The sequence below is a fragment of the Propithecus coquereli genome, unplaced genomic scaffold, assembly GCF_000956105.1.
Source record: "Propithecus coquereli isolate 6110/MARCELLA unplaced genomic scaffold, Pcoq_1.0 Scaffold377, whole genome shotgun sequence".
In the NCBI taxonomy this organism is placed as follows: domain Eukaryota; kingdom Metazoa; phylum Chordata; class Mammalia; order Primates; family Indriidae; genus Propithecus; species Propithecus coquereli.
In genome coordinates this window covers 1,038,817-1,066,297 of record NW_012149474.1, presented here as the reverse complement: position 1 = coordinate 1,066,297, position 27,481 = coordinate 1,038,817, and the positions used below count along the sequence as shown (strand labels likewise).

Here is a 27,481-nt window from a genome sequence, read left to right as displayed (position 1 = left end):
GGGACTTGGCATACCTTACCTCTCTCCTGGATGCTCGGTTTTCTTTTTTGCAGGAAGAACGTCAAGTCACAGTAACAGTAGGTGGCTCCTTTCGGCATGGTACCATTGCGGGCGTCACAGCAAGCCTGACCTTCGCCCTCCCAGCAGCGCTGCCACGTGGCTCTCGTCCCAGTCGTGCAGAGACCTCTGTGGGCCTGTTTGTGACAGCCCTTACAGTTTGCAACTTTGAGGTCGCATAGCTCATATGGCACCTGGTGAATGCAGAGTGGCAGACTGGGCCCACACTGAGGCGTTGGGCCTGCTGCAGGCTTGCCCGGTGCCTGGGATGGACACTCAGGTTCTGGGCCTGGCACAGTTGCAGCGACCCCACCAGGGGCCCTTTTGGTTCCTTAGTAACAGATGGAATTGCGAGTGCATTGGTTTCCTTGAATTTGAGAAGAGAGAGAAATACCCGTTCTGGTTTTGATTTTTCTCCCTTCCGTCCCCCCATATGGGAGCGGGGAGCAGGAGAGCACAGTAGTCCCCGGGAAGGGCTGTGGACTTCCCTGCGGAAATGGCTGCCTGGACTGTGGCCTGGGACATGTGGCGGAGGTGGGGATGGTGAATCGGGGCAGACATGTCTGAGCTGGGGCTGCTGGTGGGACCGGGAGGTCCCGAGCTAGGGTTCCCCATTATCGGGGGGGTTCCTGGTGGGGCGTGGAGGTGCTGGTGGTCCCAAATTGTCGTCTTGTCCTTGGTGCTTGCTCTGGAAAGATCCTTCGGTGCCTGCCTGCGTTTTTTCTTCCTTTCCGGCAGAAAGGTTCCTGGTTGCCGCCAGCAGTTACTGTCTGATGGTCTGGGAAGTGATGTTGTTCGGCCTTACATAACCTGAGCCTTCCCACTGCTACGGTGGAGCAGTGCACAGAGGCCTTTGGAGGTTTTCCCACCAGCCGTGGTGGGGGTACAAAGGCCCTTGGGACTCAGTGCCACAGGTGCATGGCCTCAGGAGCCTCTTTCCTGAACTGGCATCTCCGACACGCTGCTGTGGCCAAGCAGCACCGCTGCGCGCTGACCTCTCCTGGCAGCCCTCGGAGGCGGGCCCTGCCACTGCGCCTTTATAGGTAGCCCTTGGGCTTGGTGCGTCAGGGGAGAATCCAGGAGTTACTTGTTCACGTTTCTGACCTCGTGTGTGTGAAACACACTGTCCAAGTGTGGATTTGTGCTTGGGGCAGTCAGACCCCAGCTCTGTTCTGTTCTCTCCTAGGCGGTCTCCTGGGTTACATTTCCTGGTGTTTTTGCAATGTCCTGTGGTAGATTGGCGCGTGTGAGTATCTGCCTCCCTCCCTCTCTCCAGGGCAGGAACTGCGTTTCCCTTGCGCTGCACACAGCAGGGGCAGGGCAGGTGTCGGAGCAAGTGTCCCAGGGTGACGTGGCGTCCATTTGTGGGAACCGGCACAGCTGTGGCCAGAGAGTTAAAGGCCTCTTATCTGAGAGCTGTGGCCATTGCTGGGTCTCATCTCAGTGGCCCCGCAGGGAGAGGTGGAGTCCGTCTGTCTCTGAGTACTCCCAGAGTCAGTGTCTCCAGCAGGGGCTGTGGCCGGGACTTGGGCACAGGACAAGCTGGGTGTCCCTGCTGAGTCCACTAGGCAGCGGTGCAGACTCAGTTGAACGGGGATCGTGGCCAATTTTCTTAACCTTCCAGCAGCAGGTAGAGGAGAGGTTAATTAATAATTTGGCAAAACCACTTCTCAGTTCACTATATCCAGGCAGCAGCAACATTTGGTAGTTGACAATTTCATGGGACTAACATGCCTTCGCTTTGTTAGAAAACATCATCTTAGAACCTGGGGCTGCATCCTGCCTTGCTGTCAGGTGGGGAGGAGAGGCAGTCCTGGTCTCTGAGCCGGCCTCAGCCCCGTCAGGGATTGTTCTCTGGGAGCATCTGTGCAGCAGTGGTGGTCGTGGCCCCTTCCCTGGCTGCTATGTTAGACGCGAAGCTTGCAGTGGGGCCCGTGATGAACCCTGCCGTGCAGTGAGGTTCCGCGCTCGAGGGCCTTTCCCTGTCCTTGCCACCCCACCCGACCAGTCTGTCACTTGATGCTCTTTCCACTGACCTGGGTGGAGACTAGACCTGTCGGGATGCACAGAGTGCTACAAGGTGGGCTTCACTGTGCCTCTCTGAGTTTCTGAGTGACTCCCTTATGAGAGGCGTTTCCTCCAGGGGTTACCTGGGAAACGAGGTGAGTAGCGCCGACGAGAAAGGAGCCATGTGCGTGGATTGTTCCTTATTTGGGGGCCAAGGTTTGAGGCGCTGGTGTAGGAGGAGGATCGTGTGAAGCTACATTTCTAAGGGTGTTTAGAAAGGAGTTCTCTGTTACGCCTTGCAGGGTGGCCTTGCAGCGTGGGCAGGGCAGGTGTCTGCGAGCCCAGGAGCAAGTGGTCCCGAGAGGAAGGGCCCGCCCTCCGCTCCTGCCTCCCTGGCTCTGGGCGCCACATGCAGACGCCAGTGCCCTGGTGGATTGCTCAGGGCGAGGCCAGGAGAGCCTCAGCTGAGCCTCACGTCCTCCTGACAGCGCCAGCCTTGGCTGAGAATGCTGTGGCAGGGAGAGGGCCCTGCGGTGACTAGCCCTCGGGTGAGAAGCCCTACTGTGTCTCTGCTCTGGATAAATCCCTTTTGTCGGTGTCTGGTGAAGGCTGCAGGTGCCCGTTTGTACAAAAACCTCCCCGCCATTACGAATCACTGGCTTCGAATGTAGCTATAAATAGGAATCAGTGTCGTTTTTTGAATTTGTGCACAATTTAATGGCTGAGGTTGTCCTGTGTGTTACATCTCGTGGCTCCACCTGCCCGTGGGATGGAAACGGGCGTAGCACAGGGATACGATGCGCAAGGAGTGACTGTCAGTCTTTCAGAGGGGTTTCCGCAGCCCCGGACGTTTGGGAAACGAGCTGGCTCCGGTTTGTTTCAGAGCTAAACTCCAATGTGCAGCAATGGACGACGACAGCCTGGATGAGCGTGTGGCCCGGAGCCCAGGGCCGGATGGACGCCCGCGCGTTGGCCCCAGGGACACGGCCAGTGATTTTGGTGAGCCACTCGGCACCAGGGGTGTCCCGGGAGGGCGGTGTCTGGGGCGCCTGGTGCTTTCTCCAGGTCGTTAACTCCCCTTCCGAGATTGTGTGCATCAACTGTCGGCTTTCAATCTTTTTAAAAACTTTTTTAATTATTCTTTGACTTTAAATTGCAGAAGTAATACGTTCATTTCTTTTGTCTTAGTTTTAATGCAAATGACATAGAATAAAAGGATGCTGCTTTTCCCTGCTTTTCCCCACGTCTGCCCTTCCCAGCCCTGGGGCAGCCACTGCGGCCCTGTGGCAGGCGTCCTGCTGAGCGCCTGCGTTTGCAGAGCAGTCCGGGCCGCCTAGGTTGTGACGCTGCCCCCGGGGCCTATTTTTCCCTCTGGTGGTCTAGAAGAAAGCAACGATGGTAGCAGTGGGGACTCTGAAGGTGACACAGACAGTGAGCTCGGAGATGGCGCGGACGGGGAGGACGAGGCGGGATCTGAGCAGGAAGACCTGGAAGACAGATCTGGTGAGACTGCGGGCTCTCGAGCACCGCCTCCCCGGGTCTCTTCTTGCTGGGACGGGGACAGCCTTTTATAAGACGTGAAATTATTGGTGAAATTGTTGTCATATCCACAGCCGGCCTCGCCGAGGTGTGGGCAAAGGTGGGGAGAAACCCCTCTGCACAGTGGCCACGCTCTGGCTCATACGTCCCGCAGTCACCTGCAGTGGGACGGAGGCTCACCCCGTGCTTGTCCTTCGTTCTGAAACCCACTGGGACAACACAATTCACTAGGTCTCGTCTCTGGTGAGGACAGAAGAGTAAAGTGAACGGTGTGAACTGTGGTGTTTGTAGGGAGAGTGTAACCAGGTTGGGATTTCTAGCAGAATGAGTGGAAAGGTCCTGGCAGCCCCTGCCCTACACCCCTACAAGGGCACGTTGTCATCATCCCATAGGTACAGGACAGGTTTAGCATGACCTGAGATTTGCTCTAGCCCAGGACCTCCTGGCCAGGACCGGGGCATGTGGGCCGCTCTATCCTGTGGTTCTCTTTCTGACCAGAACTCTGAGAGCTGGCAGATGTATCACGTGATTTTATTAGAGAATTTCCAGCTCGTTGACACTGGTTAATGCTGTGTCCTTGAACTTCTGTGCGGGGAACAGTGCCTTAAAGGGCAGGTCTGCTTCGGGTGCACTGGTGGCGCCTCCTTCCTCGTGCCCTCTTGCCACCCTGAGTGGTGCACGGCCTGTGAGGTCTGGCTGCCCTGTCCCGGCCCAGCTGTGGGCACTTGCCTCCCATGGAGGGCTAAACTCCACTTTGGAGGTTTGGCACATGGTGCCTTCCCTCCTCATGGTCCTCAGGCTGGGAGGTACATGGTCCTAAAGCATTTGCCATGATGTGTGTATCACAGTCTTTCAAGATAACCCCGTGGTTACCAGCATTAGGATGTCGTAGAGAGGTAACCCCCACGTTTAGGACTGTGCTGGTGAAAGACCAGGATCAGCAGCGTGTGTCAGTGAGTTTGCAGCTTGGTGTATGTTGGCTGCATGTTCTTCCAGAGTTAGATTTTAATTCTGAAGGACTGGGATCCTCTCCTGGGTTGACAGGTCACAGACGTGGCCCTGGCCTTGCTTCCCACTGCTCAGTCGGGGCTTTGGCTTGTCTGCAGCTGGTCTTGTCACGGCACTGTTGTTGCCAGGGCTGAGGGCACTGGGTGTTGGGCACTGTCACGTGACTCGTGGCCATTCTTTCCTTGAGAGTCTGAAGGACCCACTGGCTGCCAGAGCGAGCGTGGGAGCAGCTCAGCCGGGTGCCTGCTGTCCCAAGCTCACCTTGTAGCGGCAGAAACGGTGACAGAAAGCAGCCACTAGGATGCCGGGTAATAGACGCTGAGAGCGGGCAGACACCCGAGGAAGGGGCAGGGAGAAGCTTCTAGAGAAAGGCACACTTCAGCTGCAGTCCGAAGGGTAGGAGAGCTGGCTGGGTCGCGGTGGACCTGGAGCCAGGGTTAGAGTCTTGTTAAGGGTAGACGGGGCCGGGCGCAGTGGCTCAGCCACCGACCTGGTCATTATCTCTGAGGCCCGTGCCGGCCCCTGGGGACTGTCCTGACTCACCAGGTCTGTCCGCTGCTTTGAGAGCTGCTCCGGCTGCTCAGGAGGCGGGTGTCCCGTCCCCGGCTAGGAAGCAACTGCAGTTGAGTGTGGTGCAGTGGCGGCCACACCTGGCAGGGCTGGGACATCCTCCTCAGGGCCGTAGGTGTGCTGTGGGCGTGGCCCTGTAGGTGAATGGCTTGGTGTGTGCCCGGTCTGAAGCGGGGACCTGTGTCCCAGGCAGAGCTTGGCCTGCTCGCTTCCAGCGTTCCCGTCCACGCAGCCACTTCATCTTTCCCTTAAGGTTGTTGACATTTCCTCTTCCTCGAGGTTCTGAAGATTCTGAAGACGACGCAGAGGCGTTGGTGGTGGTCGCGGACACTCAGGAGAAGCTGGAGGCCGGCAGCGCGTTCATGTCTGACGACGACGCGGACAGCTGCCCCATCTGTCTCAACGTGTTCCGAGACCAGGCCGTGGGCACTCCGGAGAACTGTGCCCACTACTTCTGCCTGGACTGCATCCTCGAGTGGTCCAAGGTGCGTTCCCTTCTCCCTGGCGTCCTCGTCCTTCGGGATGGCCCGTCCTGACGGTGGCCCACCCTCTGGTCGGCCTCCTCTGCAGAGGAAGCGGGGCCCTAGGCTTCAGTCCCAGCATGGCCTTCGTTCCGCGCCACGGTCTGCACAGCTCCCTGTGGTGGTGCGTCTGGGACCTGGGATGAGAGGAGCCACGCGCTTCCTCGGGGCGCTGGCCACGGAAACCCTCAATGATGTCAGGGCCATCTGAGGCGAGCTGTGTGTTGGACAGGCCAGCGGGCCCAAGGGGAGCTGGCATGCAGCTGTGCCGTGGCAGCGCGCATTCTGCAGCTTAGCGGACAATCGTGTTAGTAGATGCAGGAAAGCGCGAGATGGGACTCAGCACTGAGTTACGGTAACCAACAACCAAGGGAGTGTCCTTAGAACAGGGAAGGGTTGCCACGGGGTTACACGGTGCTGCCCACCTCACAGTGAGAAGCCTTCAGCCCCCTGCACGCTTTTTAACCTTGTTCTGAAAAATTTCAAAGAAGCAGAATGGTACAAGGTTGGGTGATGAGTACCCACTGTGCGCTTCACCCGGCTTCAGGCACCGTCAGCTCTCTAATTTCCGCGTTTTGCCTCAGCCGTCCCCTCCCTGAACCTGCACCGGCAGCGTGGGCTCGTTAAGTCTCCACAAGGCCATGACCTTGCCCACGGTTCCTGGTGACTGCGTCCTCCAGTGCCTGGTCCTCTTCTGTTCCATTCCCCCAGACAGCTTGACACTGTCCCACGTGGTCGGTTAGTTTAACGTGGGGCCTGGATGTGGCTCAGCTGCTGTGGCTGGTGGCGCCTCGCCACCTTCTCCGTGTCTGGTTCTTCCCGTTTCTGTTCTTGTGCCGGTTTAGTGGATCCATGGCCCAGAGGGCTTAGACTCGTCTTTGGCAAGCAGAGCCCTGGTTTAAGTTGAGGAACAAGACAGGATGTTTGCCATGTGTCTTCTATTTAGTATTTATTCGTTTAATAGAAGAAAACTTACAGAGGCAAAAGTATTGGGTACAGGAAGGCATTTGCAAATAAGTTTATCAGTATGAAAATTTTACACATAAACTATTAGAATGCTAAGCTTAGCAAGATTGCTGGGTGTAGGGTTAATAAAGACTAAAAATTATACTTAGAAATAAATCATGAAAACATACTTAAAAGACATTTAAAGAGCTTTTCTAAAACAATTGGAACCGAATAAAGACAGACCACTTTCCAGAGGAGAAACCTCCCTCCACAGAGGTGGCAGTGGTGACGCAGATCTGATCACAGCCCCAGCAGGAGTGTTCAGAGCACCTGACGGGTTGTGAAATTCATCTGCGAGGGCCGGAAAGCACCGTGAGTTGCCAAGATGGTTTCGAAAAAGAGTCACGTCATCTGCTGGGTAGCATGGTCTATAAAACTGTAGTGACTGAGCTGGAGTGGGTCCCAGGGTGGAAATCAGACCCAGGGATGGACCTGGACGCACACGCTGCGTGGGGGACAGGCGGCATCTCCTTGCTGCCTGTCGCCAAGGTGGGGCTCCTCTGCACAGCGCGTGTGAGACAGGTACTGTCGGGGCCGAGTCACACCACACACGGTGTCAGATGGGCTCAAGGTCTGGGCTGAGAAAGCAAACGGGAGCTTTCGGAAGGAGGTAGAGCAGGTGTGTTCCGAGGCTGGGAAGGGTCTCCTGGAGAGTGTGGAGAGTCCTAGGTGGGTGATGAGCACGAGGGAGCTCCGGTCACGCCAGGAGACTCTGCACGCCCTCGAACTGCACAGGCGAAGGACAGACCGTCCCTCGAGTGGGGAGGATGGGAGCCACCTGGCTCCCACAGGTAGGGGTGTCACACATATGGCCACAAAGTTCAACATACTCCTGGGCGTTTACCTAAGAGGAGCAGAAGCACGCCCACACAAACTCATCCTCAGATGTGCCACCTGGACGGTCTGTGTGGTGTCCTCTGCTCCGTGGTGAAGAGGGCTTCGCTCTGTAAGCGGTTCCTGCTGTGACTGTACTTAGAGAAAGGCCCCACCACCCGTGGTGACAGGAAGTAGCCTCGGGCCAGACTTGGGAGTGGCGGTGAGGTCACAGTGAGTGTTCACTGTCCGTGGTAAACCTCCACAAAGTCGATCTAAGACAACTCATGTGGGTCAAAACTACTAGGAAAGGCAAAAAATATTTTTAACACACATTTGATCAGTATTCACAGCATGAAGAGAAATTCTGAAAACTTAGTGGGAAACGTCCAGCAATCATGGAAAGGTGGCAGAAGGAGGATGTGAACAGAGGCTCCCGGTGGAGGCTGGAAGGGCAGTGAGCATGAGCTGTCCCAGCTGAAATCGGGCCCCATCTGCTTCTCCCTCCTTCCTTTTGTTTTCCCTCGGTGACGACGGTGCTTATCACTCAGACAAGGGGCTGCCCCGCCCCCGCTGGGGGGAGCAGCTCCTGGGCTGAGGATTCTTGTTTTCTTCACTGCTGTGTCCCAGCGCCTTAGCACAGGGCCTGGCCCATGCAGGCATTCAGTAAATATTTGATTTCCAGCGTAAAAGGAATTTTTGTCCTCTAAGTGAATTCTTTATTTTGAATACAGTGTTAACAGTGAAAGTGATTCTACAGGAATCTGATACAATTTTTACTTCTTACAGAATGCCAATTCCTGTCCAGTTGATCGAACTATGTTTAAATGTATTTGTGTTCGAGCTCAGTTCGGTGGTAAAGTCTTAAAGAAGGTAAGTGGGGAAGCGCCAGCCATGCACGTCCCTGTCCTGTGGGAAAGTGAGGCTTTCAGAAGTTGTTTGCTCCCCTGAAATGAGTGAGTGTTGGTTAAGTGCTCTTGAGAAATCAACTGAAATCCCTTTGTGGCCATGAGCATGAAGTCTGAGCTCAAGTGCCTGCCCTGTCGCGGCCCATGGGTTCTGGGTAACGCCAGGTGGCAGAGTTGGTAGCCCCTGGGATGTCCCTGGGACCCCTGCCCCACCTTGGGGAGCCTCTTTCTTACCTATCTGCTCAGAGTTTTCTTTTTCTTTTTTTTTTTTTTAGACAGAGTCTCGCTCTGTCACCTGGGCTGGAGTGGTGGCGTTAGCCTAGCTAACGGCAACCTCAAACTCCTGGGCTCAAGCGATCCTCCTGCCTCAGCCTCCCGGGTAGCTGGGACTACAGGTGTGCACCACCTCTCCTGGCTAATATTTTCTGTTTTTAGTAGAGACGGGGTCTCACTCTTGCTCACACTGGTCTCGAACTCCTGAGCTCAAGTGATCCTCCTGCCTCAGCCTCCCAGAGTGCTAGGATCATAGGTATTGGGCACCGTGCCCAGCCCGCTCAGAGTTCTTGAGCTGCAGCAGGCACAGGGGAGGAGAGAGGAGGCCAGTTCTCTTGGGGCCAGATTTCAGGAAATACTTGGCAAAATTATTTACCATCAGGGCTGGAGTAAGAAGGTATGTCTTTTGCTCTGTGTGCTTGGATTTGTGTACCTGCGTTTTAGGTAACTGGACAGCCTCCGCAGTCCGTTGTTGATGGGCAGCAGTGGGAAGGCCCCGTAGGAGTATACATGCCTGGGGTCTTCTCGCTGCCGTACAAGGCTGGGTGTGACTCTGCAGCCGCAGACCTACCTTTTCGTTCCAACGTACCTGAAGCCGTGGTTGCCAGAGCCTTTGGCTCTTCTGCATGCACGTTTAAATCAGAGCTGGGCGTGCGCGGCCAGTAGCAGCTTGGGTCCCCACGGCTTCCCTTTGCCTGCCCCTGGAGCTCTGCCTGGGCAGCTGGAGGCCCGGGGTATGTGGGCAATTTCTAAAGCGTTCCTGTTACGTATGATAGGTGATCTTCATTTACCTGAAATAGCTGTCGGTGGAGTGTGCGGGCCCTGAGCTCCTCCTGTGTGGGGAGACATGGGCAGCCGCTGGGGCCGTGGGATGCGGGGCGGGAGCTGTGACGAGCCAGACTCCAGACACAGCGGCAGGAAGCGCTGGCTCACAGCAGGGCCTGGTCCCCGCTTCGCCCTCGAGTAGGGGCACAGGCGCTAGGAGCAGAAGAGGGGCTGCGTTCTGGGGAGAGCCAGGGTGGGGAGACGGGGTCCTGTGCACAGACCTTACGTATTTCAAGGCATGAGTAGCTGAAGCCCAGTCGTGCCTGAGAGTAGCTGCGAGGTTGCATGTGTCACCACTCACTGGAGGCGGGGCTGTGACAGGCCCCGTAGAGCAGTGCACCTAGTGTCCGTTTTTGCAGACATGTTTCCGGGTCTCTGATGGTTATGTGATGGCTGTGACAGCCTCTAAGGTGTCGGGGGCTCGCTTCCTGTGTGCTGCTGGTCGACGCCTGTCCGCTGTGGCATAATGCAGCATGGGGACACGCCCTCCGGTGCCAGCGTGGTCTCTGCCTGCGGCATTATCCTGCTTTGGGGCCACATGGCCTCCCCGCTCCTTTCCATGGGCTTTAACTGCGTTTTTCTGTTGCGTCAGTTTTTCCTCTTAGATAACCACCCTGAAGTGGTAGCAAGCAGAAACCGCCGCCTGCGTGTTGCTTCGAAATCTCTGGCCCCGTGGAGCCCGTATAAGCCCTGGGCCCATGGATCTGCTCCAGATCAACTGCCCATCCCGACAGGAGTTGGCCGTTGCATTCTGGCTCTGTTTGGTGTGTGACCAGCAGTTCTGTCTTTAGGTTCCGGTGGAGAGCACCAGAGCCCGAGAGGAAGAGGAGGAGGACCCGACCTTCTGTGAGGTGTGCGGCAGGAGCGACCACGAGGACAGGCTCCTGCTCTGCGATGGATGTGACGCGGGGTGAGGGGCGGTCGGGGGCTGCGCACGGGTGGGCCGGGTGGGGGCAGGGTCACGTCTTCTCCACACGCCGTGGTGCCCTTGCAGTCCCAGCACCTGGAGCTGCGTTGACCTGCCCTGCAGGCTGTTCTCATTACTGCCATTTGCGCCTCTGCCTTTTTCCAAAAAACATTCTGTGGCCGCTCACAGAGATGCACGTGATACGTCAAGACGAAAAAAACCGGTGGGAAAGACGAGAGGCAGGCTGTGGGCCGCCGGGGCGGGAGGGCTCTGCGCCTGCGTCGCCCTCCGTCTGCGTCCCTTCATCTTCCAAGCTGCCAGTCATCCCCCGGGAGTGCTTCCAGTGACCCTGCGTCCTCTCATCGCCCTGGCACAGCAGGAGACAGTTGGGAACCCTGCTCTGTGCTCGCGAGTCACGCTGGCTTCCCGGGAGCCTCGTGGTGCCTCTCCATTGCTGTTTTGTCTTGTTGGGTTTAGGCAGACCACCCCCTTCTCCATAAGCCCCGTGCAAGGGGCTTTCGCTGTTGATTTGAAGAATCTTTCTTCTGTAAAACTGCAGCAAGAGGATTCTGGAGGCTGGGCGGGGGCTCACGCCTGTGATCCCAGCATCCGGGAGGCTGAGGCGGGAGGATGGCTTGAGCCCAGGAGTGGGAGGGTACCGTGCTGTGATCATGCCACAGCACTCCAGCCTGGCGGTGAACAAGACCGCATCTCTAAAACTCATATAAGTAAAGTAAAACATGAAAGCCGGTACATATGGTTATTCTCACACAGGCAGTCCTGGGTGCGGATGAGATGCAGTCCCGAGAATGTCTCTAGGTCTGTGTGCAACTGAGACACGTGTGCTGCCATGGCGGTGGCAGCGGCAAACCGCGTGGCCCGTGTGTGGCAGTGACAGCGCAGCACTGTGACGACAGTGACACCCCGCGCTGGGGTAACCCATTGTGGAAACCATCGTGCTCTTGTATTTCAAACAGAACATAAAAACTCAATTAAAAAGCTTAGATAGGAGAAATTTCAGAAAAGGATATTAAAGGTTAACACCTGATGTTGCATCAGCGCTCGGCTAGCGGAACGTCACACTCACTTTGATCTTCTAACCAAGTCAGTGGTGACCTTTCCGTCGCGATAGCTGACCCCTTCACTGCTTAGGAGGAGCTGGGGCTTCCCTGGAGCCCAGCCTTTCACGCGGCCGTTGTTCTCACTTCATCCTGTAAACTGTCCCGACAGTTGGTGCTTTCCCGATGCGTGCTGCATCTGGCCTTGCTCCGGACGCTTGGTGATGTCCACCTCCCTTTGCACTGTAGTCACCTTTCTCTTCGCTGTGGGCTCACCTGGACTTGCAGTGGGCTTGTGCTTTGGAGGCAGGGTCACAGGGTAAACGAGACTCAGAGGAATCACAGTCGTGCTGTGCACAAGCGACCATGGCAGCACTGAGAACAGCCGCTGTGGTGAAGCTGCTGCGCTGGCGACCCGCTCACACCGTGCGGTTTGTTTGCACACGGAAGAAACCAGCTCCCGCATCGCTAATCTTATAGGGAGCAGCGGAGCCCACTTGTAAGTGCAGAAGCTGCACGTCGGGTTGTCCGTACCTGGGATCTACCTGTATTTCTAAGCATCCCCGTGCTGTTCATGTTTGCAGTCTGCCAAATTTTCTTACAGTTAAGTCTTTTAACTTAAAAATCACAAGGCTGTCTATAGATGCGCTGATGTTGCTTGAGATAAGTACAGACTATTCTAGACTTGTTTCTTCTCTGCCCTGCAGTCGTGGCCGTCCACCGCCGTGGCTCAGAGGCCAGCTCGGCGCTCACAGAAGAGCCGTCGAGCTCCCTGCGCAGGCCGACTGTGGTCCCTGCGGCCCTCCTCTCCCACCTGCTTGTATCTGACCTTCCACCCAATTTCCTCTTCTGTGGGATGGGTTTGGTGGACACGGGGCTGGCCTGGCTGTTGGTGGGTGCCTGTCACACGCAGAGGGGGCCTTTGCTTGGGTCCCTGGTGTCAGACAGCAGTTTGCTCTGAGCTCTGTGAAAAGAGGGTTGGATGAACCGTGTTGGACCCTTGGAATCCTTTGAATGAAGTTATAGCTGAGTTCTTGATTTTTTCCCCCTAGAGAACGTGTATGGGAAGATGTCAGATTGGAGTCTCCTTAGGCTTCTTTGAGGCTCACTCAGCACGCGGTGCTGGCCTGGCCCGGGGTGTTTTGCTCCGTCTCCCATCTCTCGCTTGAGGTCCCGGCCAGGGCTGCACGGTGGACAGCTTCACGTAGGTGCGGGATTCACGGCGGAGTGGGTTTTCTCTTATTCAAGCCTATGTGTTGGACCCTAGAACAGTTCGATCTGATGAGTGAATGAGAGTTGAGTTGAATTTGGGCTGTTGTCGGGCAGTTTTTGCTGGGCTTCCTCCCCTTGTTTGTTTATGCCTAGCTCAGGGCTGTCTGGGGTCTTCAGGTTGAAATTTCAAGAGTTCTGGCACAGAGCTCCGAGTCCTGGCTGCGCGAAAGGGCGCAGGTGGCTCACACCAGCGGCTGCTCTTCCTAAACCGCTTTCCTGGAGGCTTGGTAGAAACGGTGGCGGGTGAGACCGTGGTAGGGCGAGATCCCAGCTTGCCGTCAGCAGAAAACCCTTCTGTTTCTTCGTCAGCTCGGTGGAGGCAGAAGGTGCGGGAGGTGTGCGTGGGCGTGACGTCTCCCACGGTCAGGGACGGGCCTCCCGGGGAGGTGGGGGCCACAGGCTGCCTGCTGCCGTCAGCCTCGAGAGCACAGGCGGGGGACTCGGTCGCTGGGCCCCAGCCGGCTCCATTCGGCCTGGGGGTGCTGGTCAGCTCGCCCCGCGGACACGTCTGCACTTCCTCGGTCCGCAAGGCCTGGAGTCGGAGGTGCCCGCAGGGCTGGTTCCCGAGAGGCCCCGTCCTGCCTCCAGCCACGGCCTCTCCGCGCACACTGCGGCGTCCACTCGGAAGGACGCCAGTCCTGTGGGATCAGGGCCCACCCGACCTCCGTTAACCTTGGCTCCTAAAGGGCCACATCTCCAAATACTGTCACGTGGGCTGAGGCCTTCAACTTAGGAATTTAGGGGGTGGCAGTTCCGTCTGTATCGGGTGCGTCGTGGATCACAGGTACGGGCGCATGTGGGTGCCTGGTCTGCGGCTTGCTCAGTCGCGAGGTTCGGTAACTGGGACTGGGGGTGTTTGTGTGATCAGCACCCCAGACACCCCTGCACCCTCTTATTCCTGTAGGTACCACATGGAATGTTTGGACCCCCCCCTCCAGGAGGTGCCAGTGGACGAGTGGTTCTGCCCAGAATGTGCCGCCCCTGGTGTGGTCTCTGCCGCAGGTAACGCACTGCTCCTTCCTGAGGAGCGCGGGCCTTTCTGGTGGCTGGGGCTGCGGTCCTGCGCAGGACTGGGGGTGGGCTGGCTGTGGCGTGAAGACTGCCAGGGCTGCCCTGGGGGAGCCGGCTTCCGCTGAGCTCCTGCGTGGGGGCTGGAGGAGCTTGGTCTCTCGAGGCCGTGTGGGATCAGTTCGTGGGGGGCTTCCAGTCCTCAAGGTGTGGAGGACCAGGCTTTGGCGAGAAGCCCCCAGTCCTGCTGTGCAGAGCCCGCCCTGGCTCTGAGCAGTGGGCAGCCCGCAGAGGTGAGGGTCGTGATGCGTGTGTTTGTCTCTTCCCAGACGCAGGCCCCGTGAGTGAGGAGGAGGTCTCCCTGCTCTTGGCCGACGTGGTGCCCACCACCAGCCGGCTTCGGCCTCGCACAGGTAGGACCCGGGCGATTGCTAGGACACGGCACAGTGAGAGAGTGAGAGCAACTGTGAACCGGAACCGCATCTCCACGGCCAGGAGGGCCCAGGTGGGTGGGCCAGCACCAAGGCCTGTCCTGGGGCCTCGGCCCCGACATTGATCACCGTGGGCGTGTGGGAAGGGCCGGCACCGAGGGGGCGCGTCAGCAATGCGGGATCGAAGGCCACCCCTGTGCGCCAGCCCGGTGGCTCTGGCAGTCAGCCTGCTGGGGAGCAGGTGAGCACCTTGGGTGCCGCGTCGTCCCCTGTGGGCGCGGGCTGGGGGGGGCACGTCACAGAGCAGCGGGAGCCAGGCACTCAGGCCAAGCACAGCTCTGAGCCGATCCCAGGCGTGAAGGGGTCGGGGTCTCGGGAAAATCCCCCTGTAGGCCCAGGGCCAGCTCCCCGCCCTCTGTCTGCACCTGAGTGCACCTTCCTCACGCGGTTGCTGGTGTTCCCTGGGGCCTCCTCCACCACAGCCGCTCCCACCTGCCCCCAGCAGGGCGCCGGCAGGAGAGGCCGAGGACGGGCGGAGGGGCGTGCTCTTCCTCTGCGATGTCTGGGGTCGCCCCGACCTTCAGGAGGGATTCGGAAGGCCGTGGGGCCCGGCGCCCCCCACAGACTCCTGCTGCCCCTCTGGCTCCTCCCCCTTCCCTGCATGGCAGTGGCCGTCGCTCTCCTCCCCGGTGCCCTGGCCCCTGGCGCTCGCCATGGGGGCGCGCTGCACCCGTCGAGAGGCAGAGGGAGGTGGTGCGGTGGTGGTGGTGGCGCTCAGGGCTCTCCGGGCTCCCTCTTGGGCGTGCACTGGCCCAGCCCTGTCGCGCTGCGGGGCCCTGCTGACCGGGCCCCTTTGCCATGTAGCAGGTACCGAGGTACCTCACGTCCTCTCTGCTGGACGAGACCATCGAGGCCGTGGCAGCTGGGCTGAGCACTGCTGTGTATCAGCGCCCTCTGGCGCCCCGAGCCCCAGCCAGACGGAAAAGGAAGACAGGTAAGCCGGCAAGGTGGACCGCCTGGGTCCCTGCGGGCGCGCTGACCCCAGCTGTGCCACCCCTCGGCAGTTCTGCCCTCCAGGCCAGGGCCGTGGTCGTCTCCATGTCCTCTCTCTGCAACTTAATTTTCTCAGTTAGCCAAAAATACTGTGCAGAAGCCGTCCAGGCCCAGGGCTGGTTTACGAGTTTGTGCTGCCTCTGGCCCTCGTGCCGGAGTAACGACCACGGGCCGTCCACAGCCACACCGCTTCTGCGTCGTGGAAGAGTCTGTGGCAGAATGCTGTCATTTCGTCCACAAGTGTCTGACAGAGTGCTCCAGCGAAGCCCTCTGTGCCTGGGCCCTGTGGGAAGGGTGGGGATCACTGGTTTAGCGTCTCGTCTTGTTTCAGTTCGGTTCTATTCAGGCTTCCTCGCCGTTGAGGAGTGTTCCCTTCTAGGACTATACCAGTCTGCTCATCCGTTTACCTGTCGGGCACTGGGGTGTTCGTTTTGAGGCCACTGAAGCTGCTATGAGTGTTGTAGCACCAGTCCTTTGTGGGTAGATGCCTTCATTTCTCTTGGGTGGTTCGGAGGAGTAGAATGCCTGCTCGTCGGGTAACTGTGTGTGACTTTGCAGGAAATTGCCAGGTCTTTCCTCAAGGCGACTGTGCCGTTTTACGCTCCCATTAGCAATGTACGCGGGTCCCGGTTCCCACAGACTCTCACTTCTCTCTCAGAGCGGTCGGACTCGATTTCGTCGCGGCAGTGGGCTGGCTGAGGCGTCCTCCGGCACGCCCTGCGGGCCGGCGTCACTGCTGTTTGCTGCAGTGACAGGCGCCTTGTGTGGTCTGGTCCGTGGCTCGGCTGCTTCGGGGAGCGCACCTTCCTCTCAGCGAGAGCCGGAGCTCAGAGACCGAGTCTGAGCTCTGTGCGGGTGGTCGGTGGGTGTTTCTGGGCCTTTTCCGTGAGCAGAGGGAAGAGATGCCGCCTCAGGTCGTGCTGTATCTTGCAGTTACAGAATTTTTGTTTGATTGTTGTGCTGAACATCTGCGTCTCCTTTGTCTCATGTCAGAAATCCCCTTGTCAGTGCTGACAGCGTGAGGACTCGTTGGTCTCATCCCAGTGCATAGACGACAGTCTCGGAACAATGACGATGGCAAATTGCCCCCCACAGAATGATTAGAGACAGGAGTTTAAGATTGTTTTTCTTTTTGTCCCTAACATGTATCCCATTGGGCATATCTAGTCACAGTATTTCTAAGATGACTTGGAAGGGTTCTTCTATTAAGACAAATATGTATCATTTGTTTTATTTTCCTTGAGTTATTTATTTTTTGCTCTGCTTGCCAGTGATTTCTACGCTTTTTTTTTTTTTTGGAGACAGAGTCTCACTCTTTTGCCCAGGCTACAGTGAGTGCCGTGGTGTCAGCCTCGCTCACAGTAACCTCCAACTCCTGGGCTCAAGTGATCCTTCTGCCTCAGCCTCCCAAGTAGTTGGGACTACAGGCATGCGCCACCATGCCGGGCTGATTTTTTATATATATTTTTAGTTGTCTGGCTAATTTCTTTCTATTTTTAGTAGAGACGGGGTCTCGCTCTTGCTCAGGCTGGTCTCGAACTCCTGAGCTCAAGCAATCCGCCCGCCTCGGCCTCCCAGAGAGCTAGGATTACAGGCGTGAGCCACCGCGCCCCACCTACACTTTTTATAGACGTATGCCAAGCCTGTGTAAGTGTGGGGAGAAGAAAATCATGACCCCACTTAACCACCCCTCGCCCAACTTCTGCAACTCAGGGGCAGCCTTGCTTGTCCCTGCCCCCCCCGCTCCCTCCTGGATGGCTGTGAAGCACGTCTTCCCACCATCATCGCGTCACCTGCAGCTGTTTTGCAGTGTCGTTCTAGAGGGAGGGTAACTGTTAGACGTAACTGCAGCACCACCGTTTCACCTGAGGAAAGGAGCGGTAATTCCTCAACACCGAGAAACAGCCAGTCAGCGCTGAGGGTCCTAACTGTGTCACAAATACGGTTTAGAAAAAAGTCGTTTGGGTCAAGATCCAAATCAGACCCTTGCTGGGAGTGGTAGCAGCGTCTGCCAGGTGCCTCTCCCCTTGCTGCCCTTGGTCCACGGAGGAGACCAGTCCTCTGACCCTCTAGAGGTTGCGCCGCGGCTGGTCCGCGGGTTCCCCGTCTCTCGCTCCTGTCCGCAAGTCGCTGGTTGGAGCTCAGAGGCCTCTCGGGTTCGGGCGTGAGTCCATAGTGTTTGTGAGGGGGCCTGGGCTGTTGGGACCACAGCAGCTGCAGGTGCTCGGGCACCATGAGTTCATGGATGTTAGGGTGATGTCCGTCGCTGCTGTGGTCAGCGGGGCAGTGCCACGAGGAGGAACTCACCCTCACCCACTGCTGGCTTTGCAGTGGCGCAGTTTAGACAGACTAAGCAGGGTAACGCTTTGGTTTATTTTCCTTTATTTACCAGTTTTCAAGTAATTGAGTTGCTTAGCAGCACTCTCCAACAGAGATCAATTAGGGTTTTTAATTGATGTCTGATAAACTCATGGATTTAAATATATTTGGTGTATTTTAATAACACACATCTCTGACGCTGCATGTTGGTGGCACCTGTAGTCTTAGCTCCTCAGGAGGCTGAGGCAGGAGCATCACTTGAGCCCAGGAGTTGGAGACTGCAGTGAGCTGTGATTGTGCCACTGCACTCCAGCCTGGGCGACAGAGCAAGACCCTGTCTCAAAAAACAAAATAACATACATCTTGAGTGTGAAGCGTCTTAATGGATATCTCCCTCCCATGCTGAGATTCCTGGTGATTTTCCTGGGGGTGTTGGGATTGTAGAATTAGGGTACCCTGTGGTTGTCCATAGCAGTACCCCCCAGATAAGGGATTTGCACTGAAATACTGGGTGTTTTTACAGTTAAAAATGTTTTCAGTCTTTAGGGTATCTTATTAAAAATGAATGCTGAACTCGGTTGTTTTAAAGTCTCAGGAGAGGTCCTCTCTGTCTGGTTACACCCAGAGGCACAGAGGCAGGGTCGCTGGTTTATTTGATTTGTCTTTATCGACGCTTGTTTTTCCCTAACTTAAAGTCAAGTCTGCAGTATGTTCAGAGAAGTCGAGCTGTGTCCTTAAATGCCACCTTGTCCCCTTCCCCGCCTTGGGAAGCATTACTTCTTACAGTATGGTTTATTTCCTCATTTAAAGAGCCCATTTAAAGAGTACTCGCGGTCCTGGTCCTGCAAGGCTCTGTCCCCTCAGGCTGGGACTCAGCACGAGGCAGGGAGGGCCCAGCACAGAGGGAAGCACAGACTGTCAACGTCCTCTTTTTAGGAAGACGGAAGAAAGTGCAGGGAAGAAAGAAAACCCCGTCCAGGGCATCTGTGAAAAGTAAGCGCCCAGCGACAAGACCTAAGAAGCGCCAGCGTCGCACGAGGAAGAGAAAAGGGAAACAGAGAAAGGTAACGGTCGAGAGCAGTGTCCCGACTTGCTGCCCGTTTTAACTCCTGCCTGTACCTAAGCAGCAGGGTCACAGCAACAGCTGCTTTTCTGTATTTTCTTAAGGACTCGCGGGTAAAAGTGGACGTGTGGTAGCGTAGATTGAAGACGGGCTGGAGACAGGTTCCCCGGGGCCCCTGGGGCTGGACTCACTGAGGGCTGTGTGGCTTCTCCTGGGCCAGCGCGGGGCCCACAGGCCGGAGCACCAAGCCCCCTTCCCGGGGTCGTCAGCGCGCGAGGGGCCCGGTGTGAGCCAGGCTGGGCATGAGGGCTCTGGGCTGAGGAGTCCTGGGGCGCGAGTGGGGGGGTTTAGGCCCGTCGAGGCCCAGCCGCAGTGTTACCGGCGGGTGTCTGGGGGGCTCCGTCCACTTCTGGGGTCCACTGCCTCCTGGGCCCTGGGGTGCCACCTCCATGTTTGCGAGGGGCCTGTGTCGTCGTGGGCCTTTTCTCAGTTCCCCATCCCCACTGAAAATTCTCAAGGGACATTTATTTATTTTTACTTGACACGTGACCATTGTACATGTTTAGGGGGAACAGTGTGATGTTTCGATACACGTATATATTGCGTGATAATCAAATCAGGGTATTAGCATATCCACACCTCATGTGCTTATAGACTGGTCACGTGAACATTTTTACACATACAGCATAAAAGGTTGAATTGCAGCCAGCATTCAAGTGTTTGCTAAATCTCTGTGTGAATTTATATTCAAGATCATTATCCTTTTCCTAATAAATGTAAATTTATGTAGTATATATTTATGCAAAAGTATATTTTAGTTATAAATGGAGAATTTGAACATCTGGCCTGGTTATTCATTTGGACAAAATTCCCTGAGTAGAAACTAAAGCTGTGACCAAATGTGGGTGTTTGTGGGGTACATACCTCTTGTCTCCCAGTTCTCTGGTCCCTGGGGCGCCCTTCCCTTTACACGGTGCCCTGAGCCTAGGGTGGCACCTGTCTGTGTGTCACTGCCTGTATCCCTGTGCCCAGCATGTTCCAGAATGTTCCAGGGTTCTGGGACCACTGCCCCATGACATGCAGTGGCGGGTGGAGGGTGGGCAGCGCCTGCCTTCAGGCCGTGCAGACACTGGTCCCAGCCCTCTGTGGCTAGAATCAGAAGCAGTAGCACGTAACCTGCTTACGATGTTGAGTAATTCAGGAATAATTTACAACCGAGATGGTGTTTGAAACCCGTGACTGCTCCTCACGTGGTTTTCAACTTGCACCTGTCGGCTCCCTCTTTGTGAGTTCTCACTTCATACAAAATACCACAAGGTGACAGTGACACTTAAGTGCCACCTGATAACCTGCAGCGAGTGTGGCTCACGGGTGTGGATGCTGGGCACACTCGTGCGTTCTTTGTGGTTCAGTAAAACCTCTGAAGTTTTATGATTAATGTATACGGAGCCCCTCGGCTTTGGTCTAGCATTTACTGAACCTGGTGTGTGGTGCTGCTAGTTAACACCTCACAGGGCATTTCCGGAGCCTTTACATTTAATCCTCATCAGTCATTCTTTCTCCTTGTTACTTGGGTTCAGAGTGAAGTCACTGCTCGTTCTCGAATCGCGAGGACCCTGGGCCTCTGCAGGCCGGTGCGTGGAACCTGTATCCCGTCGGTGTACAAGACAGTGGACCCTTCGCTGGGGCTGATGCGAGCGGAGATTGGCGCAGCCTCTCTGTCCGTGTTTGGAGACCCCTACGAGCTGGACTCCTTTGACAGGTGACTGCGTGGGGTGATGTTCCTGTGCGGGCACCATCTTGTTACTCCCTGGGGGCCGTGGGCGCCTGTTGTGCACGCACGAGCCTCGGGTTTCATGTTTGTAAAAATAAGGATGGCAGTCCCCGTCCCGGAGCCATTCTCAGAGGCAGTTGGGCAGCACAGCAGAAGTCTGGCGCAGGGCCCGAGTGTCGTCTCGGGGTGTCCAGGCAGCCGACCCACCCTGTGCGTTTATCATTGAGTCACAAGCACCACTCCACAGCCAGCGCTTGCCCGTCCTCCATAGCACTTTCTCTCTGGGCCAGCGGACCTGGGAGCCAAGGGGTCACCTTTCCCCTTTGGCCTGTGTTCTCCCCTCTAGCAGTGAAGAACTTTCTGCAAACCCTCCTTCCCCTCTGAGTGCCAAGAGACGGGCTCTGTCCCGGTCTGCCCTGCGGTCTCACCAGCCCGTGGCCAGGCCTGTTTCGGTGGGGCTCTCCAGGTGCGTGAGAGCAGGGGTTTCTGGCATTGGTGGGTGGCAGAGCACAGGGACGGTGGTCCCGGGGTGGGGCCACATCGGCCTGGCTGGCATTCTGTGACCCTCAGTGGCCCCAGCGCCTCCCTTTGGCTTTGACACAGGTGCAGGCAGCTTGGGGTGCGGGGTGCTGCGGCCGCCTGCACCAGGGCGTGGCAGAGAAGCTGCAGGCCCCGCCCACCAGGGGTGCTTGAAAGAGCCGCAGCTCCGTGGGCTCTGCACAGGGAAGGGGCTCAGGCCGGGGGCAGTGACCCTGGTGAACCGAGCTGTTGTCAGGGCCACAGTCACCCCTTGGCCAGTCTTTTCTCTTGTTGACCCCTAAGAAAAGGAACTAGCCAAGCCACCAGAACGTGTAAAGATGCTCATCTGCCAGCCCCTGCCTTTCGGTGCAGCCAGGGCTGGCAGAGGTATCAGAGGTGACTTCGCCCAAACACCTGGTTTCCCTGTAGCGGGAGCTGCTCAGAGGGGCTCCCTCTTTCCCCGGGGGGGTGGGGGGGGTTGTCCTTACTCTCCTGGCACCTGCCTACTTCTGGGCTCTGCGGGGATGCCCAGCTCTGGGGACTCAGGCGGGGACATGATGGCAGGGCCCAGCCTCGGGTCTGTGCCCACAGGAGGGGTCTCCCTGCCTTGGCGCCAGAGCCACACGTGGAGGAGGCCCCCGTGCCCGACCTGCTGGGGAGTATCCTGTCGGAGCAGAGCCTCCTGATGATGAGTGGCGCCGACGTCGTCATCCACCGGGATGGCTCCCTCAGCGCCAAGAGGGCAGGTGAGGCTCCCGACCGCGCCGTGTAGAACAGTCCTTGGACCTGTCGCTTTCCAGGTGGCTGCCGAGTGGTGGGGGAGAGTTGAGGTGCTGAAAGGCATTTTTCACCCAGAAAGAAGGGCTGAGGGGCGCGATTTCCTCAGTTCTCTCCATTGATTTCCCACCCCGCCCTCGGGAGTGGGGGTGACGGTGGAGTTTCCAGGTCAGCCGGATGCTCACAGAGCCCAGGGCCAGCCTCAGGGAGACCCTGTCTGCAGACTCTGAGGGCCTGGCAGGGTGTGGGGCAGGTCTGGCAGCCCCTCCTGTCCTGCCCCCTCATTAAGGGTCTGTGACTGGCTTGGGCACTTCGTGACTGTTGAAGCAGAACAGAAAGACCATCGGCAACAACGGCAGGGCATTCGCGACACCACAGGGCAAGGAGGCAGCCCAGGCGCCCCCCTCGCCCACGGCACTCCCCAGGGTTGGAAGGGGCGTGGGAGTGGCCCACTCAACAAGCAAATGGGAGTTCAGAGTGCTTTGGGAGGCCAAGACAGAGGGATCGCTTGAGGCCAGGAGTTTAAGACCAGCCTGGGCAAGATCCCATCTCTGAAACAATAAGAAAAATCACAGGTGGCTCGTGCCTGTTGTCCCAGCTACTGGGAAGCCACTGGGAAGCCTGGGGTGGGAGGATCAATTGAACCCAAGAGTTCGAGGCCGCAATGAGCTGTGATCAGACTGGACGACAGAGTGAAGCCCTGTCTCAAAAAAAAAAGGATGATTTAAAAGAAAGTCAGTTCTGGTAAAACTTGAAGAAGTGGGTGGGGAATGATTGCCATTCGATTTTTTGTTTTTTAGCTCCAGTTTCTTTTCAGCAAAACTCAGTTGGTCCATCCAAAGTGGAAGAAGGGTCCAGGTCCCAGGACTGCCCGCAGCCTGGAGCGCCACCCTCAGGGAGCCCGGCTCACCGTGTTTTGGGAAACGGGCCGCAGAGCTCGGGGTTGAGCTGTCAGGGCAGGTCGGCCCCGTCCTGCACCCCCGCCCGCACGTCAGGGGCACCTGTGAGGCTGGAGTCGGCAGCAGCTCCTGGGCCAGGTCAGGCTCAGAACTTGTCAAATGGGAGTGGGCCTGGCTTAAGACAGAGTGCCAGCCCACGCTTCAACGGCACCAGCAAGCACGCGCTGCCTCTGGGTTCCACCTCATCTAAGCTCTCCAGTAGTCGTTCTAACTATCCGTGTAAGAGCGCGATCCTAGGACATGCCCTGAAACCAGCCCCCAGGAGAGCGGACATCTCCGAGCTACCCCGGATACCAAAGATCAGAAGAAACGAGGGCAGCGGCAGACAAGATGCAGCCCCCGCCCGAGGGCAGAGCATCGAGATCCCCAGCGCCTGTATCAGCCGACTGACAGGCAGGGAGGGCCCCGGGCAGCCAGAGCGAGGCGCCCAGGCAGAGAGCGATCCCAGCGGCAGGGCCCCCCAGGAGCCCAGCAGGCACACGGGCAGCTCCCGGCCCCCGGCCCCCCTGGGGCCGTCACGAGGGAAGGGTGTTGGGTCGACCTTCGAGAGCTTCAGGATCAATATTCCTGGGAACGCAGCACACGCCGGCAGACTCTCCAGCCCCGGCTTCTGCAACACGTTCCGGCCTGTGGACAGCAAGGTGCAGAGGAAGGAGAACCCTTCGCCCCTCTTCTCCATCAAAAAGACAAAGCAGCTCAAAAGCGAGATCTACGACCCGTTTGACCCCACCGGCTCTGACTCGAGCCCCCCCAGCAGCAGCCCTGAAAGTCTGGGCTCCGGCCTCCTGCCGTCCGAGATCACGCGGACCATCTCCATCGACAGCCCGAAGGCCCCGGCGTCGCAGGCTGTGCGCTGCGTCACCTCCTACACGGTGGAAAACGTCTTTGGCGTGGAGCCTGCGCCCACTCGCAAGCCGCCCTCTGGTGTGCTCCAGCTCCAGGGCGAGGGGGCTGCCAAGGGGGCCTCTGACACGGAACGGGAGGGGCTGGACGAGGAGGGGCTTGCGGAGAGCCAGGGCACTGCTGCCCGGGTGCAGAGGCCGCGCCCCCCGGAGCCTTGGGATGAGGAGGACAGGGCGTCTTGCGGCACCTTCTTTGGCTCCGAGGAACGGACGGTGACCTGTGTGACTGTCGTGGAGCCAGATGCCCCGCCCAGCCCGGACGTGCCACAGGCAGCCACCCACAGGGTCGTGGAGCTGCGGTCACCTTCCCGGTCCCGCTCCACGTCCAGCTCCCGCAGCAGGAAGACGTCCAAGAGGAAGAGGGCAGCCAGGGAGCGCCAGAGGACGTGCTCTGGGACCCGCTCCGGCTCCAGGGACAGGAGCTCGCGGTCAGCTTCCCCATCAGTGGGCGAGGACCACACCAAGCGGCACCGGTCCAAGGCCAAGAGCCGGAGGTCTTCCAGCGACCACGACCGCTCCAGCAGCCGCGAGAGAGCTAAGAGGAGGAAGGCCAAGGACAGGAGCAAGGAGTGGCGGCGAGGGCCCTGGGGCCACGGCCGCAGGCCTTCCCGGTCCCGCTCGGGGAGCCCCGGCAGCTCCTCCTACGAGCACTACGAGAGCAGGAAGAAGAGGAAACCGTGGTCAGGGTCCCGACCTCGGGGCAGAGAGTGCTCCCCCCACAGCAGCCTGGAGAGGGCGCACAGGCACAGGCACCAGCGGGAGAGGAGCCGTGAGCGGCCGGACAGGAAGGGGAGTGTGGCGCGGCCGCGAGAGAGAAAGCGGAGGTCTCGGTCACCCAGCTCAGAGCACAGAATGCGGGAGCCCCGGCGGCCACGTTCCCGTGAGAAGCGGCCCCGGACCTGGTCCCGCTCCCCAGAGCGGAAGGGGGCTGCGCAGGAAGCTTCCCCAGGCCCTCGGCCACTGGGGGAGTCCAGGCAGGACGGAGACCACAGGCCACCAGCCCTGGCGGAGGCAGGCGTCCCTCCAGAGCTGGCTGTGGCCGTGGCCCACGAGGCCCCTTCAGAGGCCCCCCCTGCCCTGGAGGTGCCAGCTCAGTGTGTGCCCGATGACCTGGACTACGGTGACTCCGTGGAGGCGGGGCACGTCTTTGAGGACTTTTCAGGTGACGCTGTCTTCATCCAGCTTGATGACATGAGCTCCCCACCTTCTCCCGAAAGTACAGACTCCTCCCCAGAGCGAGACTTCCCCCAACACCCCGGGTTGCCTCCAGCCAGCGTGGCCATGGCCGCCATCCAGAGGGAGGTGTCCCTGATCCACGGCGAAGATGCCGCGCAGCCCCCGCTGCAGGCAGAGGGCCCCCAGGAGCAGCACACACTCGGGCAGGACGTGGTTGAGGCCTCAGCGGTGCCGGGTGCCCCGGGTGCGGTGCCCGTGGCGAAGGAGGACGGCCCCGCGGCCAGCGGGCAGGTGCAGGAGGAGGCGGGGCCTGAGGAGGTGGTCCCGCAGCCCCCCCTGCTGCGCTCCAGAGCCCCTGTGAAGAGAGTCACCTGGAACCTCCAAGAGTCGGAGGGCAGCACCCTGGCGGAGGACAGAGCTCCGAGTGAGTAGCGCCCCGGCTGCCGCAAGGCACATGCAGGCCCTGGGTGGGCTGGGAGGGGCGCTGGTGTCTCGCCGTGGTCCTGGCAGGCGCAGGGCGTGGGCAAGGGAGGCAGTGACCTGAGAGCAGGCTCACACCTTCCCTGGCTCCTCAGGGCTGGGCTCCACCCCCAGGAAGGGACCGGCTGTGGGTTAGCCTGTAGGCCTTCCTCCTGGGGTGCTTCTTCTGGAGCACCCACCTCCCCTGTCTGGCCCTCAGGGACGCCGCTTCACAGGCCGCAGAAGCCCTGGGAAGGAGCCTGGGATGTGGAGGACGTGGCCCCCGGGGGGGTCAGGCAGGCGACCTTCTCCGAGTTGCCTCCCAGTCACGTGCTTCCGGAGCCTGGGTTCCCAGGCCGAGACCCCGCTCAGGTGGGTGCCTGGGCTGGGGCCGTGGGCTGTGCGAGGCTGGCACTGAGGCTACAGGGCTCGGCCGGCACGGCGGCTCAGCAGCGGTCCCCTCTGCAGGTCTGCAGCCCTGACGTGCCTGCTGCCCCAGCTCAGCTGCCCACGAGCTTCCCACCCTGCGTGCCGGCCGGCCAGCCCCCACTCCAGCCTGTCCTGCAGGGGACCTTGCCGCTGGTGGGCTGTGGGCCGGCACAGAGCCTGGCCCCCATGCTGCCTGTCCTGACCTCGGCCTCGGAGCCAGCCAGCCAAGCCACCATAGCCAGCAACTCGGAGGAGAGGACCCCCGCCCCCAGGCCAGCCGCAGAGAAGACCAAGAAGGAGGAGGTGAGTCCCGGCCCTCCAGGTTCTCCAGCCTCCCGGGGCTGAGTTTAGGGGTAGAAGCCAGCCTAGGTGGGCCTCAGTCAGGACCGTGGAGCGCAGACAGATTTGCCCCTGGGGCCTTTGGGGAACCATGGTGCCCTCACCTAAGGGCCCCCCAAGCCTCTGCGCTGGTCCTGCCCAGCGGGGTCACGTGCACGTCCTTGCTCCCAGTACCTGAAGAAGCTGCACATGCAGGAGCGGGCCGTGGAGGAGGTGAAGCTGGCCATCAAGCCCTTCTACCAGAAGAGGGAGGTGACCAAGGAGGAATACAAGGACATCCTGCGCAAGGCTGTGCAGAAGGTGGGCCTCGGTGGGCAAGCAGGGCTGCACACGCGTGTATGTGTTCAGGAACCCAGGGTCACGGGCAGCACGCCACTACATAGGGTGGTCAGTCGTCACGAGTGTGGCAGGTTGGTGCACTCCTGCTGACACACTCGGAGGTGTCTGAGTGCAGCCCGTGGGGCACAGCCAGACGCACGAGGGGCCGCGCTGCCTCGTCCTGGCTGCGGGGTGCAGTCCCCGCCTCTGCCCGGAGCCGCCCCTCGGAGCTGCTCAGGGAGACACGTGTTGTCGTCTGCACCTGGGGCCCTGCCTTCCACCGCTTGTTAAATAGACGATGTTAAAATTGGCCAGTCTGCAGTTTACAGCGGGCTCAGCCCATCTCCCACCAGGGTCTGAGCTTGGGTCCTGCTTCCTCCTGGCCCATGGCACCCGTGGGTCCCTCCGCAGCCCTAGGAGGTGGCAGCGCAATGGGACGGGGGCTTGCAGGTGGGGGAGCGGCCCCTGCCTGGCTGTCTGGATGCTGGCACCCAGGGCCTGCTCGCAGGGAGGGCAGGCTCCTGCTGAGGCTGTTTGATGTAAAGGACGTCTGGGTAACTGTGCCTCTTTCTCCAGATCTGCCACAGCAAGAGTGGCGAGATCAACCCCGTGAAGGTGGCCAACCTGGTGAAGGCCTACGTGGACAAGTACAGGCACATGCGCAGGCATAAGAAGCCCGAGGCCGGGGAGGAGCCACCCACCCAGGGGGCCGAGGCCTGAGGCTGGGCAGCTGCGGGCGATGACCCTGGGGCTGGTGGCATTGCTGTGTCTCGAGTGGCAGAAAACTGGGGCTACCATCTCCTCTGCCTTCAGGTTCCTGTGATGGTAGCTGGTGTCTGCGCCTGTCTTGCTCACAGTTTAAACTGGACCTTTTTATATGTGTACTATAGACACACAGTTTCCATTGTGTTCTAATTTATCAAAAATGCATTATCTTTAGAAACTTCTCGATTGACTTAATACTTGAAAGTAAAGCTTTTGGTGACAAGGGGTCTCCTGGCTGGAGGGGGGTGGTGGGGGTGACTGTTAAATCTTGGGACGGCCTCCTCCTGCCAGCAGCCATTCGTGTATCTGTGTCTGAATTAGGAGTTCCCTTCTCTTTGCCAATTATGTTGCGTTCCTGTAAATAATTGCTCAAGTTTGCACTCAATTCAGCCGCCTCCCATGAGGCAGGCCGGTTCTGATGGAA

The 27,481-nt window shown here is 58.6% G+C and overlaps 1 protein-coding gene across 6 annotated transcripts; it reads left to right on the top strand.

Annotated features, from left to right (window-relative positions):
- Positions 1 to 27,234, top strand: PHRF1 (PHD and ring finger domains 1). Of its 6 annotated transcripts, none has more exons than XM_012652041.1 (19): positions 1 to 77; positions 1,244 to 1,303; positions 2,948 to 3,063; positions 3,448 to 3,567; positions 5,461 to 5,666; positions 8,313 to 8,396; positions 10,321 to 10,439; positions 13,671 to 13,768; positions 14,104 to 14,279; positions 15,070 to 15,199; positions 18,514 to 18,641; positions 20,221 to 20,402; positions 20,761 to 20,880; positions 21,525 to 21,679; positions 22,511 to 25,171; positions 25,427 to 25,578; positions 25,675 to 25,938; positions 26,146 to 26,274; positions 26,869 to 27,234. In XM_012652041.1, the coding sequence occupies exons 3-19, from the start codon at positions 2,970 to 2,972 to the stop codon at positions 27,010 to 27,012; spliced, it is 4,962 nt and encodes a 1,653-aa protein (XP_012507495.1). In that variant the 5' UTR covers positions 1 to 77; positions 1,244 to 1,303; positions 2,948 to 2,969; the 3' UTR covers positions 27,013 to 27,234. The 6 variants fall into 6 exon arrangements, with proteins under 6 accessions (XP_012507495.1, XP_012507494.1, XP_012507491.1 ...); XM_012652040.1 differs by lacking the exon at positions 1 to 77 and adding an exon at positions 843 to 1,100 and having other exon boundaries at positions 3,451 to 3,567; positions 20,764 to 20,880; XM_012652037.1 differs by lacking the exon at positions 1 to 77 and adding an exon at positions 843 to 1,100 and having other exon boundaries at positions 3,451 to 3,567.
- Positions 27,235 to 27,481: the final 247 nt, after the last annotated feature.